Source organism: Calidris pugnax, unplaced genomic scaffold (genome assembly GCF_001431845.1).
Source record: "Calidris pugnax isolate Ruff unplaced genomic scaffold, ASM143184v1 scaffold54, whole genome shotgun sequence".
NCBI lineage: Eukaryota > Metazoa > Chordata > Aves > Charadriiformes > Scolopacidae > Calidris > Calidris pugnax.
Window position 1 is genome coordinate 16,091,886 of NW_015090864.1, and position 18,008 is coordinate 16,109,893.

The following is an 18,008-nucleotide window of genomic DNA, read 5'->3' on the forward strand; positions in this document are numbered from 1 at the left end:
GAGATACATTTGCAGCCTATTGAAAGTCATGGAAATACAGAGAAACTTGTCGTACATATCTGGAAGTGTAAAAGGTCTCTCAGCACAGAGGAGAAAGAAATAGCACCTGGAAGGCAGCCTGCCATTCTGGGTCCAGCTTTAGAGTGTTTGTCCCTTCAAGAATTGGGAGCTTTTAAGGTCAGGAGAGAAAAAAGGATCCAACACTTTCACTCTCAACTCACAAAACTGTCGGCGCTTTTTTAAGGCACCAGATGTGGTCAACCAAGCAGTGCTGACCTTAGAGGACTTTCCAGTCTACTAAAACTGTATGGTCACCTCAAGTGCAGAAATGCAATTTAAATAGGATTCAGAGAAGTCTTCCAAATTAATATTTTAAAGCATAAGTCCCCAAGAAAAAAGGTATCAAGAAAAGAACTTTGTATCCATTTCATGGCACGAAATGGGAAAAGCTCTTCCATGTGATCAGATAGGCAGGAGAGTTTTGACCTCGCCTTTGTTTGGTACATCACTTATGCGTGAAAGATTGTAAAATATCTCTTGAATAATTTCTTCACATTCCAAGGAAAGACATGCTTCATGGAAACTCTTTAAAATATATTTATATTTTAGGCATCTTTATCCAGATTCCGAAGGAAATTTGAATGAGATGTAGGTTGTAAAATCTCTATATAAATCTAGACTGTAGTATGTAATACCTGTGAACAAGAATGCATTACATATATTTTGCTTTTCTGTAAAAGGCCAAAGATGATTGTAAAGCTTTCTGTTTTCCACTTTCAAGGAGGCAGAAATTTATTGACTTGGTATAGATAAGCAGAAAGTCTTAAGTAGATCTATTATATTAGGATGGTGTCAGAGAAAAAATGACAAGAGTATAGAAATTCTTTTCAGCTACAAGTATAGACATTCAAAAAAAATTCAAAAACCTCTCCAACACCCAGCTCTGAGGGCAGTAGCATCTGTTACTGTAAGTGCAGAAAAATACTGAGATTGCATTCATGGTAGTGATTCTTAGAAATTCTAGGTTAAGATTGATCAAATGGGATTAATAAACTCTGCATTAAGTATCAAAAAGATCTTCCATGACAACTGGGTAAGGTCATTGCTGCCAAATAAATAGCGGAAGAATCTCCTATAGGAAATTTAAAGTGCACATAATATTTCCATGTCTTTTTAGGTCCTTTTCTAACTGAGTGTAGTTAAAGATGTAAGTTAAACTCAGTGCTGGTATGTTGGTATATGCCTCGATATAATTGGTGCTATCAAGAGGATTTTAGAGTAGCTTACATAGCTAATTTTTTTCCTATTTATGAAGTATTAAACAATAATACTTTGTTTTTTTGGCTGTTCTAAGATGAGGAAGCGGTTGAGTGTGGTAGGTGCATTTTTCTTCTTCGATTTAACTTTTCTTTCTTAAGTTATGTTTTCACTCCATTTAATGATTTCCTTTCCTATTTTTCCTTTGTGCTTCTCAGAGGAAATTGAAGGTACATGTACAAAAGTTTCCCTGCATAGCCCAATAATTTATTTAGAGAACATGTGTTTAGAATTAAATTGAATATAGTCCAGCGTTTCTAAGAGATGTTGTACATATAATGCTTTTATATTACCACCAAATACATTTAATGATTTCTTAAAAGTAGATAAAAATTCCGGAATATTCCTAGTTGTTTCATGTAAAGACCAGTAATTTGAACTATTGTTTTAAACTGCTTTCTCTCTCTCTCTCTTGAACTTTTGGAAGATATGTAAAGAAAAGTAGTATCATAAAATAATATTAGCGAAACTTGGGTGGGCTGGGTTGGAAAGAGGTTGTTCCGGCTTAATTACATGGCCATGAGAAGTCTTGCATTTCTCATTAATACTGATGAAGTATTTGTCTGAGATGGTAGAAAGTTCATCTATGTAGTATCATCCTTACTGTTTTCCCTCTGAGTGTAGCCGGTTACTGTTATGCTTGCAGCATATGTTAAAGTAATAGCAGCTGATCTCTTGTAATTTCTTTTTTTTTTTACTTAAGAGGCCTTTGTTTATAAAGGCATTAGAAATTGTAGCTCATATTTTTGATCAAAGGGCCTCTGGCATGTAAAAATATACATTATAGCTATTTTATATCAAATGAGAGGATGTGTTTTTGATCAAAAACCTTTCTGTCTAATCCAGTGAGCCAAAACTTAAAGCTAAAGTCTGATAATGTATAATTTACAAAAAAAGCTTGATTTACATCAAATACGGTTTGCTTTCTTTTAAGTGGCATCATATTTTCTATTAACTGATAAAGTGTGAATAATACAACGTTAGAAGTCTTTTTAGAATGTTTGCTGTCATCACAATTTTTGCTTGAAAAGGTAAAAAGATCAGTGTGCATGCTGCAAAGTTCCAGAATATCTCAAGCTAAAATATAAAACAATAAATGTTGTTTTATGTTTTTAAGAAAATGGCTTATCGGAGGCTTTTTAATGCTATGCTTTGTACAGTTGTCATTTTTTAAGTAATTTCTTCTGTATTTTTTGCTGGGCTTCTAACTATTCTGCTTTATTTCTTGGCTCTTATTCTGTATGCTTTTACCCTTCGTCCAGAAGATGCTGAATGTGCTGGTCACAACAGTGGATCCTATTTAGGTGAGCAATTGGTTACAAAAGACAATTTCTTCCTTTCTTTCAGCTTCTTTTCCCTGGAACTACTGTGTCCACCTTGCTTTTGGGGGTAATCTGCATATAAATGTCCTTCCTCTGCATGAGAACAGCATGAATATTGAGGTTTTAAAAATGGCTCATTGGATTTGACATAAAGGGTTTATGTAGTATATGCATTTATCTGGTTAAACATAAGCTACTAAAATACTGGTTGATTTTTAAGTCAAAATATATATACACACACATAAATTTGGGAAAAAAAAAGTTGACTTTTAAAGTACATTAAGGAAGCAATGTGCCTAATGAAACAAAAAGGTTACTGTATCATGAAAAGTTTGAGTAAGTCTTTAAAGACACACTTTCAAGGTTTTATCTAAGTTTTGCTTAAACTTTCTTTGTACACATCTATCTAACAATTGTGGGAGGATTCAGTGAGAGTACGGAGCAAATTTGCAGGCACCAGTTCTTTTTCCACATTACAAAATAAGTCATAATAACTCAATAGCTTAAATTTAGCTTTAAAGCTAGTTTGAGCTCAATGTATCATTGCGGGGAGGGGGAAGAGGAGGGGAAGGAGTCCTTTGGATTTGGCTTCAAGATTCCAAATTTCAAACAAAAGTAACATTTAAAAAAGGTGAATGTTCCATGATATGTTTCAACTTTTTAATTTGTGCCATTTTAAAAGCTGTGTAAAAATATTTTAGTTGAAACTGTCCAGAATTCCTGCCAGCTGAAGGCTGGCTGGAGCAGATTTTGTGGCAACCAGCCCTTTTCCCAAGGCTTTCATCCTCCTACTACAAGAGGAATGGGAAGAAACTTGTCAAAGTGCTTTAGTACATCCAAGCCACAGGGCTCACTGAAACACCCTACACCACTACTGTAAATTAGAGATGGTTTTCATATTGCACTATACTGTTTTAAAATGTGGTATATAAACTACACCAGGAACACAAAAACTATATAATTGAAAAAACTTTGACCTCTTTCCAAAACCTTAGTGTGGTATAATTTCATCATGTGTTTGTGGAACTAGTGGTCATCTGATCATGCTGAAAATAAACTTCTTACCTTCATTAGTTAATCAACTAAATTAAGGTTGAATCGTAATTGTGTTGAGAGATTTGGATGTGATTCCAGACAAACTGCATTTTCCTTATCAAATCTCCTCTTTGAATCAGAAAATACCTTTTTTCCTGCTCCTACCCAATCCCCCATCTTTCTGTCTGTGAATACAGATTGCATGAATTCTCAAGATCAGACTGTCATGGTTTTGCAATCAGATCTTAGTGGGCTGATGCTTTATTTGAGAATGAAGGTGGCAAAACAGAATCTACCTTTTCTTGGTGCTGTAGCCCTTTCAGTGAAACGTTTTGCTCTGCAGTTGCCAAAAAGGTTTGATCCTCTAGGAGGGAGATGTCTTGTGGAAGAACCTACTGTTGTCCCAGATGCAAAGAGCAAAAAATCAAGATGGAATGTAGTTTACTTACGCAAAACTTTACAAAAATTATCAAAGTACAGGGCAAGCAATGGTTTATCTCTTGAGAGTTTCCATGCAGTGGAGTGCACCCATCGGTCCAGAGATGGTACCTTCAGCCTTCTCACGGTGGGTCTTTGCTGTTGGAAGTGAGGTGCTGGAGAGGAGGTTAGGTTGTCTAAGGTTAGGACCAGTTTGGGGGTAAGGACACAAGTATATCCACTGGTTGTAAGAGCCAGACGACAGAACAATAGGGAGAAAAAAAGACTTGTCTAAGGTTAGGACCAGTTTGTGGGTAAGGACACAAGTATATCCACTGGTTGTGAATAATTTGCTATTTGGTTTAGAAATTAGAGGTTCCTTGGAGCTCTTCACTAAGAGTCATTTATTAAAAATTATCTTCTCTTGAGATCAAGCAGGTAGGCTTTTGAAAGCTGATGTTACCATTCTTTTGCACATGGTAACAGGACACAGCGATTTGTAATTCAAACTGTCTTGTGAACTCCAGTGTCTCCTTCTTTCACAAAAATCCTTTGCAGACACATTTAGGGTGGCGATTTGTCTCGTGAACTCCAATGTCTTCTTGTTTCACAAAAATCCTTTGCAGACACATTTAGGGTTGCTTTCCTCCAAAATTATTTTTCAGTTGTATTTTCTCAAGGAACAAACTACTGCAGAATAACTTTCTGGGCTGGATGAATGCCGCTGCCTAACGTGTAATAATTTGAATAAAACTCGTTGTCCAGCTGCAGGTAGGACACCTATATGCTATACAAGATACAAAATGCAGATAATCTATAAGGTAAGGGAGTTTTAGGCAAAGACACTTGATGAACCCTCTGTTAGGTACAGGGAGCCAATACCATATTTAACTGCTGCAGTCCACCTGGGACCTCTTTCTTTTCCACTGGTCTGACTATATGTTCCTTCAGTGAAAGCCTTCAAAAATACTTTTATTCCCTGGCTGTTGTTTTTTTGAGAGTGGGAAAACAAATATGTCTGATTTTTGAAAACAGCTTATTCTGTGTTTTGCTGTATTATTTTTTGGAGTGAATCCTCAGTGTCTCAATTTTTCTGAATGTGCATATTCTTGAAAGATGACAGACATTTATGGCACCCCTTGATTACTAAGTAACTAAGAATTTCTAGGCAAGCCTCTTCATTATCGTAACACAAAGTCTTCATTAAACATGCTACATGGAAAGCAAGACCTAAGACGTTGTCACTGGCAGAGCTTGGGTCACACCACCAAGTTCAGGGGGTTTTAGGGACACCCAGTTAAATGCTTGTCTGTATGTTGTAACCTGTTACAAGAGCAAAGGAGTCTGAATTGGATTAACTGTTGATGAAGGAGTTGACCCATATTACCTTGGGTTTACAGCAGGTTGTATTCACACACACGAGCAGTTAACCTGAGGTAAGTTGAAGTACAATAAATAGTTCCTGTGTCTGAATTCTAGAAACATTTTTGAAAGTGCAGATACACCGGTTACTTCCTAAAACCAAACCGACTAAGTCATGTTTCATGCTGCTTTTGATAGTATGTACTCACATCAAGTGAACTACAATCCTAATATCAATTCATGACTTTTCAATCTATTTTATGGCTCTTTATGGGTTTAGGGCTCTGTATTTGTTGGCATTTCAGTCTGTGATCCAGGATATTCTGTGAGCGTCTGACCCCCTCTGAAAGGGTATGTGCTTCAGACGCACACAAGGTGGTCATGAAGAGCAACAGACGAGGCAGCTTTTGGAAAGCAGAGTGTCTGCACCATCTGGGGCCAGATCTTTTATGTCCAAGGTTATGCTGCTATTAATTTGAACCCTCCCTTCTAAAGTGACTCCGATAAATTTCATGATTTTTCACCAAATTCTAATATTTAAGTCACAGTATAGTATTGTACGTTCCTGCAGTAATTTCCTGAGGAATTGCTGGAGAGAACATTAGGAGTTTGCCTTTGCCAAGCTTAAATTCTAGTTACATTACTTGAACCTTTATGAACATACAGTAAATATAGATGAATATCATCTGTTTACTATTCTCAATTTTGTCTTAAAAATCCAGACATAATCTAAATTTTTATTAACCCTGTCTAAATGTGCAAGCTGGGAATCAGTCCAGAAGCAAGCAGAGTAAGAAGTCTGCTCTGTGTTTGTGCAGTTCCTGTGTAACAATAGAAATACTCGGCATATGAGCCAGTATAAAAAACCCCAATATTTGAGGGGAAAGAAAAATCCAGAAATATCTACTAAAAATATTGTATTCATACAAACCTAGATAATGACTGTGGTACCAGACTTGGTTTTGTTGGTAATATGAATACAAAAAGTACTTGCAAATGCATTTAGAAATAAACAGCATTTATTCACTATAAGATTTCTGTTCTGTAAGATTAGACTAAATTCAGCAAATATAGATAATTTAAACACATACTTAAGCACTTGTTTTAATCAATGAAAATGAACAAAAGCATGTGTAAGTGCTTTATAGTAATCTGGAGCCTTACTGGTGAATATATGAAGCGTAGGTGAATTTAAATTATAATATTTCCTGTTAGTGTAATTTCTCTGAATTTGAGAAATTAACTTTCTATTTTCATGAATATATTTGGATTTAAATTCACACCACATAGTTGCAATCTTTTGTTCCCTTCTTCTTTAGAATTATATAACTAAATCTAAATAAGTACAGCCTTTTACATCAGCATCCTTTTAAAATATTTTAGGAGAGACAGGTTGATGCATTGCCTGTTTTCAGTTTGGATTTCTGGGTGAGGTCCAAGTGGATTTCTCTGTGTAAACATAAGGATGCTGCTCTGAGATGACCAAATGTATGTTGCAAGTGGTTAAAAGAATCACGCTTTTCTGCTAGGTTGTTTTTTTTTTTCATTGTATTTCTTAGAGATATAAGTAGGTTCTCTTGGATTGTCGTTGGGCCTTAATTAAGTTTATTGGTACCAGCCTTTGATTTTTATTTCATGTTGAGAAGTGTTATAAGGTTTGGAGACATTTGTAGTTTGGGAACATTTGTTCTTCATATTTTCTTCCCAGCGGCTGTTCTTATTTCACCAAACTGTTACATTCCAGCAGTAGTTTATGGGTTTGCATGTTCATAGGCTTCTCGTCGTGTAGCTGAACCCAGGGAGCTGGTGCAAGCTTCTCAATGTTCAGAATTTTATGTTGCTTTAGTGACAGAATTTTCTGCTTTTATTTTATAGTCTGCATACTTGGCAACAGGTTAATCTCTGCTGATATCCATATTCCACAGACAGTATAGCCTGCAGCTGCTTTCATATTCATTGAGGTTTATATTATCAAATATTCTAGCCAAGCAATCCTTTTCCCCTTTGTTCTTTATAGAAATTTACTTTCAAGCTTAATCATTTTATAGAAACTTTATTTTTCTATTGCATATCAGTATTGGTTTTGTTTTTCCATAGTGATTTTCACTATATTTTTAATAATGCTTTATTGTTAATTTAAATATATAAAGTTCCTTTTATCTTTTCTAAACTGTAGAGTATGCAAACGTTAGCAGAATATTTTTGCTTGTTCATAAATGTTGTTCTTCCTTGCAAGTATGATGTTCTTGCAGTTCAGCTTAATCTTTTTGCACAGTCATAGCTGACCAATTTATAGTGCAATTATAAATGCAGAGTTCAATAAAAATATTCTTTATAAAATAGCTTCTGAAGGTAGTAAAGTTAGGCTGCATGTGTAAGGATATATAATGGCAGATGTGAGAAAGGGAGAATCACGTTTCCAGGAATGCAGTAGCAGTATCATAAAAATGTTGGAAATATTTGAAACAGTCTCATCCTTTCTCTCTGTACTGTACGTTTTCCTTGGTTTTGAAAGTGGCTAAAAGCAAGCTTTCTGGGTTTCGCTATAGGGCTATTCAGATGTGCTTTGAGGAACAGTTAAAACAACTTTCAAATTGACAGTAGTCTTAAAGTGCCAAAGCAATCAGTGTGTCACAGGTTTTTAATATTCACTAGTTTTACAGAGCATCTTCACCAGTGCACTGCGGAGAGATCAGCCACACTGGAAATCTGCTTTGTTATCTCTGGCTCACGTGTTTCTTCTTTTTAATTAATATAATAGCTTTTCTGTAATGTCGAAGTCCTGGGTGAACTTGTTACTGAACCTTCTTAATGCACAGGACAATATTACTATTTTCGTTTTACCAGTGAGTTTCAGTTACAGAATATCAGCTGTTTCAATCAAGAAAACCCATGTTAGCAGTGGAACCGTGTCACCCAGGTCTTCGTGATGCTTTATATGCAGCCTGTAGAAGTGACAAGGGATGACTCAGCCTGAAGACAGCACTGAAAGATTTTCTCCTGTTTGATACACAAAAAAAACAAAAAACAAACCAACCAAAAAAAACCCCAAACCAACAACCCCACACCTATTTTTTTTCCTCTTTTAAGAGAAGAAGGAATGAAAATTCTTAAAAAACCCACCACCGGGTAGTTTGGTAATGAAATCTGATAAAGTGGATGGAGAAAAGAGGAACAAGTGACAAATGGTCTTACTAAACCCCAACACCAGAGATTGAATTGATACGAAGATTTTGCAGAAAGGATATTTTTCCTAAAGATTCCACAGTTGGACGTGTCAGCCGAGGTTAAGCAGCTGTTGGTAATGGTGTTCTGAGACAGCTACACAGAGGCCCAGAGCTCTTGGCTTTTGTAAGGTCACCACCAAACTGGAAAGGAGACGGTTAATTTAGCTTCATTTGATCGCTACCCTTACTTTTTACCTTTTCTGGATACCTGGATTCTGGTCTTTGTGACAAAGCTCTTTATTCTTTAAACCACATAGTAGTGAATCGTGAAAAATTATCCTTTCTTTTTCTTCTTTTTTTTTTTCCTCATAAAATGGTCATACATTAAAAAAACAGAATTATTTTCAGCTTACTTTTAGGGCAACTGATGGGGTTTTTTTAATCTGGAGCCTTTTCGATGAGGCCTCAGGAAACTTCTGACTCACTTCATGCCTCTGTGTTGCCAATGTTACTTTTAACCTCTCTTTAGTCAGCTGTAGTTACGTAGCAAGAAATCACCACTGTGTCATGGTGGACTTCACCCAAGTGCAGACAAGCTCTCCCGGGCCCTCCCTTGGGTGCGTGCGCTGGGAGCTACCAGCACCCCAACAGGGCCTTCCTGACTCCAGTCACTTCAGTGTTGGTGTTCTTTAAATAATAAAATAATGTAACAGGGTTTATTTCATTATGTTTCCATATCTCACGTTTTGGTCTCTTTTCTATCTCAGCCCATGGCCTTCTCATTGGAGAATGAAAATGTCACCATCCTTTTCTGTTGTCCTGGTTTGAGGATGCAAGCTCTTCTCCTCTTTCGTTCATTTTCATTTTATTTATTCAAATTTTGAATGTGAATGGGTCAACATCACTGTATTCGCAAATCAGGTTTTCTTCCCTTTTTGTGTGTGTGCATGTGTTGTAGATTCCCACAGGTACAGGGGCTCACGTCAGTGAAATAACTTGGTTAACATCCTCCGTGATCCAAGTTCTGCAAAGATTTATGCTCAATGGAACTGTGTGTGTGCAAGATGCTAAGCCTGAAACTAAGCCTTGTAGGATTTCACTTCAGATCTGGTTATAAATATTTGCAGAACTGAGTCTTGAATTTGCCAGATATTACCTTTGAAGAAAATATTGTAATGTGATTACTTCTCAAACACCTAAACCTAAGTGCTTTTACAATTTTATGAAAACATATTGCTGAAAACTCTGGGGTCACTAAAAGTTTACATGTGTTTACTGTCTTATGAAATGTTTGGGGGGGAGGAGAGGGAAGGGTGTTGGGATTTTTCCAGTATTTAAAGTGTAGTTTGTATTTTACTTTATTACCCTCAAATAATGAAATAAGCTTTGCAGTCCTTCTTTGCAGCCCTTCCTGTAGTTCCTTCTAGAAAAAAAGTGGTGCCATAGAAATACTAGTAAAATGTAATGCAATGAAGATTTATTTGAAAAACTGTAAGGTAATCGTTAACAGAGGAGTAAATTGTTTTTTAATATATAGTGTAGAAGAGGGTTTTTTGTGCTGTTCTGCTTGAAAATGCCTATGATTATCTCCTTTGAGAGTACTTAAAAGCTATGTGAAATTTCCAGTTCCTAGATAGGCACTGTAGATGTCACGCTGTTGATGCAATTGCAAATGCAAATTTAATAGGAACACTAACTTTTAATTTCATGCCAACATATCTGTAATATGGGTGCTGTATTGTCTAAGATGTTTCGTTGTGGTTTGGAATTCAACTAACAGTGTTTGGTTTTACTGTCAAACATTTTTTGGGAAAGATTTTGTGAGCTTCTTTTATGCTACCAGCATGGAGCTAAGCAAAAAAAAACTGTTCAAGGAGTTAATTCTCATTAACCCTTTCAACACCAGATGTGTTACTACCACATGTTGTATTTGATGTCTGTGTGCCACAATGATTTAATAGAAATGCATTAAGTGTGGTATGAGAGTCCAGATTGCATGAATTTCTTGAGTATATATACTAATGTATAAGACACTCGAATTATCTAAATATGTTAACAACTTACTGTAATTATATTTTATAGCTTGTTGTTGCAACTGTTATAAATTTATTGGTAATCTTAATTTTGCAATTTAAATAGGCACCTGATATAGTTTAAACTGTGGGAAAATATCGTTCTAATGACCTGGCTTACTAAACATAATATATTTTTTATTCCATGCACCAATCCTCTAACGTTTGGAAGACACTGTTTTCAAGTACTTTGAGACGAATTATTTTCTTACTTTGAAAAAATCCTGTTCTTATTGCAGCTGGTTTTAGAAGAAGCTTTCGTCTTAGCAGAAAAGATAAAAAAACAAACAAATCTATGTATGAATGCAAGAAGAGTGATCAGTATGATACAGCAGATATCCCAACATATGAAGAAGTTGCAAAATATAGACGACAACCTAATGACAAATACAGGCTTGTTGTTTTGGTTGGTAAGTTGCTTGCTTTATTTCTGACGGGTAAAACAGAGGACTGCTGATTAGCAGAATGCTTACCACAAACTCATTTAGATTGAAAGGGAGTTCGGGAGGTCACCTGGTCCAGCCTGCCACTCAGCAGGATTAACGCTGAATTTAGAGCAGGTTGGTGATGACAACAGCTTTGGGAACCTGCCTTCCTACCTTGTCTTCTCTTGTCTTCCCACCACGCACCTCCCTAAAGAGGAGGCCTCCATCTTCTCAACTGGCATCAGAAGGATGCTGGTGGGTCCCCATGAAGCCATCTCTTCTCTGAGCTAGACAAGTCCAGTTCCCTCAGTCTCTCCTCGCAGGTCATTGCTTTAGCTCCTGACCATCTTGGAGGCCTTCTGCTGGCTTTGCTCCAGTTTATCGACATCTGTTTTGTAGTGCAGAGTGGACAGAATATTCCTCACAGGGTCTAATGAGTGCTGAGTAAATGGGAAGAGTCATTTCCCTCCGTCTACAGGTTAGGCTTTTGTTGATACAGCTCAGTCTTCTGTTAGCCTTCGCTGCTGCCAATGTGCACTGTGGACTCATGCTCACTGCCCACATAGACCACCCCAGGTTTAGTCTATCCCCAATGCAGGACTTTGTCCTCATCAAATTTCGCAAAGTTCTGCCAGCCCATGCCTGTAGCATATGAAGGTCCCTCTGAATGGAACCCCTGGCCTTGAGCAAGTCACTTGCATCGCCCATTTTGGCATCTGCAAACTTGATGAGAGCCCATTCTCTGCTCTCCTCCAGGTTATTGATACAGATATTAAACAGAGTATGTTCCTCAGGGTAGACCCCCAAGGAACTCCCCTTGTAACGAGTCACCCAGTATAGATCAGTAACTCTTACCCTTTGAATGTGATCATTCATCCAGTTTTTCACCTATCCAGTAGTCCACCGATGCAGACAGGATGTCCCAACTTGCTTATAAGTGTGCTTTAGGAGACTGTGTTTAAAGCCTTGCTAAAACAAAAGGAGATGACATGAAGATACAGCTGCCATGGTTACTAGTCTGCTCCTGGCAGTCAAGCTGTACTGAAACTCCAAAGAATTAGGTTGGGGTTCTCCTCTTAGAGATAAATCAATATATCTGTGGTAAAGAAGAAAAAAAGAACAGAATAAATACCTGTGGTCAGCCAAGACAGTGGAAAGAAACAAAGCCATCTACTGTGTTAGAATAAGTAAATAGACAATAGAAAGGTGGATGAGAGGTGGTCTTGTGTAGGCCAAAACCAGATATAAACACAGCTGCAGAAGACTCAAGATGTCATCCTTAGTCAGCTTTCTGTTCTTCTGTAATCTATTGCTGCCATGGGTTCCCCACAGCATTTATTATCTAACCAAAATGCATCACGCTTCAGTCTCTAAAAAAAAGAGAAAGTACATGATCTTTAATTTTTCAGAGGTAACCTTTGGGGTACCAACGAGTAGTCAATAACCATTGTTGCCAATGGGTAGTGTCTCATTGCTTATTGTTTCTTTTGCAGTAGAACATGGGTTGATGCTTCATTAGTAAAGTTTCCTCCGTTCTGAAAGCAGCAGAGCAGAGAAATATGACCCTCTATCAGGGACTGTTATGAACTGTTGAGTAGCTGTGTTTTTATATCGCTCATATCCAAGGGAACGTTAAATTTAGTTTTTAATAAACAGTTTTGTCACTCTCGAGCACTAAAATTCAGCCACCTACTAGTGTGATCACTGTGAGATTGTGGGCTATATACAACAAGTAATAACATGGCTGAGTTGATTTTACACTTACATCAACAGAGTGCAGTGCAAAAGTGTGATAAGTAGACTTTTTATAACAAATTGCATATGCCTGATCTAAGGAATACCTAGAGATTTCATTTGATTTTTTCCTTGTAATAAATCAAATGAAGAAAGTGTGCTTTTTCAGTAACAAAAGCAGTTCAGAAATTTATTGCAGACTTCAGTAATTCTAGTGTTTTTCTCTGGATATTAAGAGCAGCTTAAGTCTGGCCAATACCATAAAAATGTCTTGGGCAAAATGTGGAAAAACCAGCAGAGCTGAGCAACGCAGGTATAGTAGGGGAGAACACGTTTAAAAAGCTTTTTGTGTGCCAGTAGCAGCATTCAATATAATCCATCAAATATAATTTGGATATTAGTACCAGGAAACAAAGGGACAGATAATTAATTTATAGCTGTAATTGGTGGGGACGTTAAATGTCTGTTGTGTTTTGCTGGGCCTAAATGTATTATTTACTGTTGGAAGAGCTTTTTAGGGTTTGTTTTGCCCTTTTTTAGGGGGGAGGGTGTTTGACAACTCTGAAGTGGAAATTTCTTTTTGCTTCATTTTAAATTGGTCTAATCTAATTTACAGAATGCAAATTGCACACACAGTAATTTTTAGCACCCTGTAGTGTGATAGATATTAGTCTGGGGTTCAGCTAGATGTATTAGTTTGTCAAGATTTTACCTTGTCTGCAAATGTAGGCTCATGAATAAAGTCCTGCATATCCTTGGGGCTAACATAACAGATCAGCTGAAGCAGTAATCATACAGATGCTTCTGCTGTGCTTTCAGTTGTTACAAATGTGATGAGTCTGCTAAAAACAAAATTATCCAATATCATGTCACCAGCCTTCTTCTGGTAACTTACTGTTTCCAGGCTGCCAACAAATCCTTGAAGTCTTTCTTCAGAAATATTTCCTGCATCCTAAGCATGATACTTTGCAGCCCTATCAGGCAAAGGCAGAATATTTGAATATGAAACGAATTACTTAGACACTAGAATTTTCATTGACATTAATGAGGTCCTGCTCTGATTCTGCTTCAGTGACTGGGAGGGCCAGACTAGCACAAATTTTGTTTCTTGAGCCAGGATGGATGTGCCACATAATATAACTTTACAGGGTGTAGTGTCAGCTGAGTCAGAGCTTTCTCAAGGGGCAGTGCTGGGATGCGTTTCAGCAGCAAGAAACCAGGAGTGTGTCCCCCAGCGTGCACACAGGTGTGTGTGTTATCACCAGGGGTACACAAAGCCTTTTGGGTGCTGCTGTCACCCACGGTGATGTGTCTCCTGAGTGGTGACAGCAAGGAGCAGAAGTGTGTAACCACAAAGGACAGTTATTACTGGTGTGTGAGACAATCAGACAAGGCTCTCTGGCTCTGGATGAGGCTGCCAGTACTCCCTGCGATGGTGTCCTTCTGGTCACTGCTGCAAAGAAAAGGAATCTGGGACTGGAAACGTTCTCTATTGTTATATTGCTTATATTTTTTTAAAAAAAATCCATCACCTCTGGTTTTGTCATGAAGGAGCTACGTGGAGGCTATGTCTGTCATGGAGCAGGGAGGATGAAATGGAAGTAGCTCGCAGCTTTCTACATCTCCTGACTCACCTTTAACATGTGTTTGGTGATGGCTTGCAGAGACTTAAGAGATGTACAGCAGTAGTTCAAGTAATGGCCTTTCCTTTCAAATAGACTCCTGGGAGGTCACTGTGTATCTATGGGTGAAGAATGGCTGGTTGGGTTAACCCTCCTGAGACATGAACTTATATCAAACAGTTTTTTAAGTTTTCTTGAGACATGACTGAATGGTGCAACATTGAATGCAGGTTTTAATGACTGGTGGTTTAGTTCTGCAAGTGGCCCTCAATAAAGTGAGGTAGGCAATACAGCCCGTTTTTGCAAGATTCGACCATTACTTACGCGACTCAACATGCAACAGTAAGCAACATAAATGTTCCTTAAAAAAAAATAAATAAGCAAAATATCTCTAAATCTGTCACCATAACTCTAAATATTGCTGCCTGGGGTGATTTATAGTAACCCAAAACTAGGCTACAGTCATGGATCCCACATACCTGGCATTTTACTATAAGAATCTGGATTGTCCTTCTCAATCCTGGTGCTTTATTCTCGAGTTCAAATTATGTTCAGCTCCATAATTAGTAGAAACTGGCATCTTTCTGTGTTGCATCAAAATGAAAAGAATATTCAGAATAGAAGTGTACATTACACTTGGGAGATGTAGTGTAAAAACCAGCATAATGGATGGCATTGCTAATTAGGAATCAGCCTTCAGCGTCCATATGCTACAGTTATGAGAACTCTGTGAAGACAACACTGAAAAAGAAGAATCTACACCTTCCAGTAGTTAAATTTAAAGATGATTTTAAAGCAGTAATCTGGAAGGGGAGGCAGAGTAATAGTAAGGTTGTGGTCTGGAAACAGATTTGATCTAAGTTTCCAAAGCATCTGTCGCAGGAAGCCTGGATTCTTTAAATATAAATAGAGCTAAAAGCATAATGTTGATTCGACGGTGTGTAGACAGAGGAAATAATATTTGTGTAGATTTGGTGGGGAAAATCTTTTGCTTGAAAGAAAGACAATGTTTTGTGGTGGTGGTGGTTTTTTTTAACTGAATTCCACTTGTTTCATTCTACTTTGCTAGGATATATTGAGGCTTTAATTGCTTTTCCTATTAAAATCCATATTTGCCTTAAATAGCTATGCTATTAAAAAAGGAAAAATGCTTTTAAAAAAAAACCACAACAAAATTCATGCCATTATCTACATGACACATTGCTTTCCTCTGCAGACATGCACCAGTAGAGGCTGCTGTACACCATATTAAATAAACATTTATACATACTGATAGATTAATTTACAGGCAGGTCAGAGATGGAACTTGAAATGTAGTTGTGTATTTAACTTGTGTAAACATATAAAAATTATAAATGCAGAAACCCTAAGATTTTATAGAGAGACCATAGTCTGGGGCTAGTAGCAAAGCAGCAGCATTTGCTTTCCATCACTGTGTGTTTCTCACTTCAGACAGGGGGAACAGGCATTTTTACAAATAGGCACCTGAAGGTGCTGAAGCATCAATCTTTGCTTTTTGATACCAGACTCTCACTAGTAATTAACTAGTGCATCACCCTTTCATTAAAATGTTCATTAGGTTTTGTATTTCTGATGTCTAAAATAGCTCTGTTAAAAGGCACTCCAGGCATTAATTTATCGCTTTTACTACATGAGGAAGAATTTTCCTTAAAACCACATGTGTTATCCTTGTGTATCCCTGTGTTGTTATTATCTGGGGTGTGGTTCCACTGACTCACTCTGCTGTTGACCTGGCTCTGCAGAAATGAAGCCCCAGCCCTGTGGCTTCTTTATATATAAGAGGCAGGAGCAGGCAGAGCTGAGCTGCCTCCACCCACCCCACGCGACACCGTGGTCCCACCACCCCAGGGGCCAGGCAGGATGGAGCCCGGCCCAGAGGGCTGCTGGGGACAGGCAGCGATTGCCCCATGGAGCCTTTGAGCCCTGACGGGACAGAGCATCCTCACTGAGACCTGGGGCACCACGGGCAAATGGCTGAGAGTCTGGGACAACCCGAGAAACAAGAGGAAGTTCAGAAGCTTCTAGGACAGTAGTAGACAAACGGAGGTGGAGGAGACGGATCAAAAAAATTCTGTGCAGTCTTTGTTTCTTCCTGCCATCCTCTTTCCAAGAGTGGTCTTTTTTTGGCAGCTGCTTGAAGAAGGAAACATTTGCTTTGGACCAGTTGAGGCAGCAGGCAGGAGACAAGCGTAGTTTAAAAGAAAATCAAGAAGAAAGAAAGAAACCCAAACATCCCGAAGGGGTTGTGACCTGGGCAGTGCTGCCCTTCTTTCCTCTCCCCGTGCCATGTCACCCTGCCCCAGTCACAAGGTGACAGCTGGAGCCGGAGGGATTCCTGCCTGCAGCCGGGGCTGGAAGGAGCCCGGAGCCCCCCGGGCATGGGGAGAAGGTGGGATTGGGGCTCCTCAGGGGACTCTGGTGCAGACAAGGGATGCAGCAGCTGGAGGGAGCAAGGAGAAGGCCATGGTGACACATGGAGTGCAGAGGCTTCAGAAGGACTTAGCACTTGCCATCTGGGGTCCTCGAGTCTGTGAGTTGGGGATATCTTGGCAAAATGAAAAGACAAACCAGCTTTTGTGCTGGAAAGCTGCTGGTTAGGGCACAGGGGTCTGGAGCTGGGCTGAGGACGGGGATGGGTGGGTGCTGGGGGCAGCTGCTGGAGAAAAGGAAGTTGGCTTTGCTGTCAACTCTTGCACTGATTTTTCCTCAGGAGTGAAGTCAGAGCAGAATAACTGCCAGCTACATCCCCTGAAATTTGTCAGTGCAGGATATTCTAGGAGAGGCTATAACCATGGGCGTTTCCAAATGACTCTGATTAAAAGCCAGTATACATTATAGCTATATGCTGTGCAGCCTTACCTCGGAGACTGCTTACACCTGAAGACGAGAGAGAACTGGTTGTTGGGAAACAGCATGATTTTTTTTTCTTTCAGGTCCTGTAGGGGTTGGACTGAATGAACTTAAACGGAAATTGCTGATCAGTGACACCCAGCATTACGGGGTAACGGTGCCACGTAAGTAAAAATGCACTTCTCTTCTCCTAATGCTATACTTGCATTATTATCCTTTATTATTGCATTACCTTAAGGCACTTTCAAATTCGGGTCCCTAAATGCACGCTTGGCATCCAAATTACTTTTCTAATTTTTAAAAGTGCTGCTGCGGTTGTATTTTAAATAGCATTGATTAAACAGATAGGACGTTTTGGCTCAGAGGCATTGCAGTAGACTTTTAGTACAAGTTTAACATGATTGATGTCAGAGAGGTTTAGTGAGTGAAACTCAGCTGAAGAACACCCCGAGTTTGGCCGTAAAGCAGCGAAACGTGCTCTGTTACCAGTGCTTGCTTTCAGCAAAATGGCCTTTCTATGTTAGACAGGCTGAAAAACGAAGACTGATGATAAGCAGTTTAATCCTGTGAAGAAATGAATTCAATCCCTTTGATGAGCTTTAGAAAAGTTGGACGTTTTTTTCCTCTTTCTCCCTGTCTGACCAGGTGGTGTTACTTTGTATAA

At 38.5% G+C, this 18,008-nt stretch overlaps 1 protein-coding gene across 1 annotated transcript in view; it reads left to right on the plus strand.

Moving 5' to 3' along the window:
• The window catches only part of MPP7 (membrane protein, palmitoylated 7), a 109,279-nt gene that overhangs the window by 83,390 nt on the left and 7,881 nt on the right, over positions 1–18,008 (plus strand). The window contains exons 11-15 of the mRNA XM_014944874.1: positions 1,355–1,375; positions 1,476–1,487; positions 2,580–2,621; positions 10,932–11,102; positions 17,428–17,508. Coding sequence (XP_014800360.1) covers positions 1,355–1,375; positions 1,476–1,487; positions 2,580–2,621; positions 10,932–11,102; positions 17,428–17,508 — 327 coding nt within the window. The remainder of the gene's footprint in view (positions 1–1,354; positions 1,376–1,475; positions 1,488–2,579; positions 2,622–10,931; positions 11,103–17,427; positions 17,509–18,008) is intronic.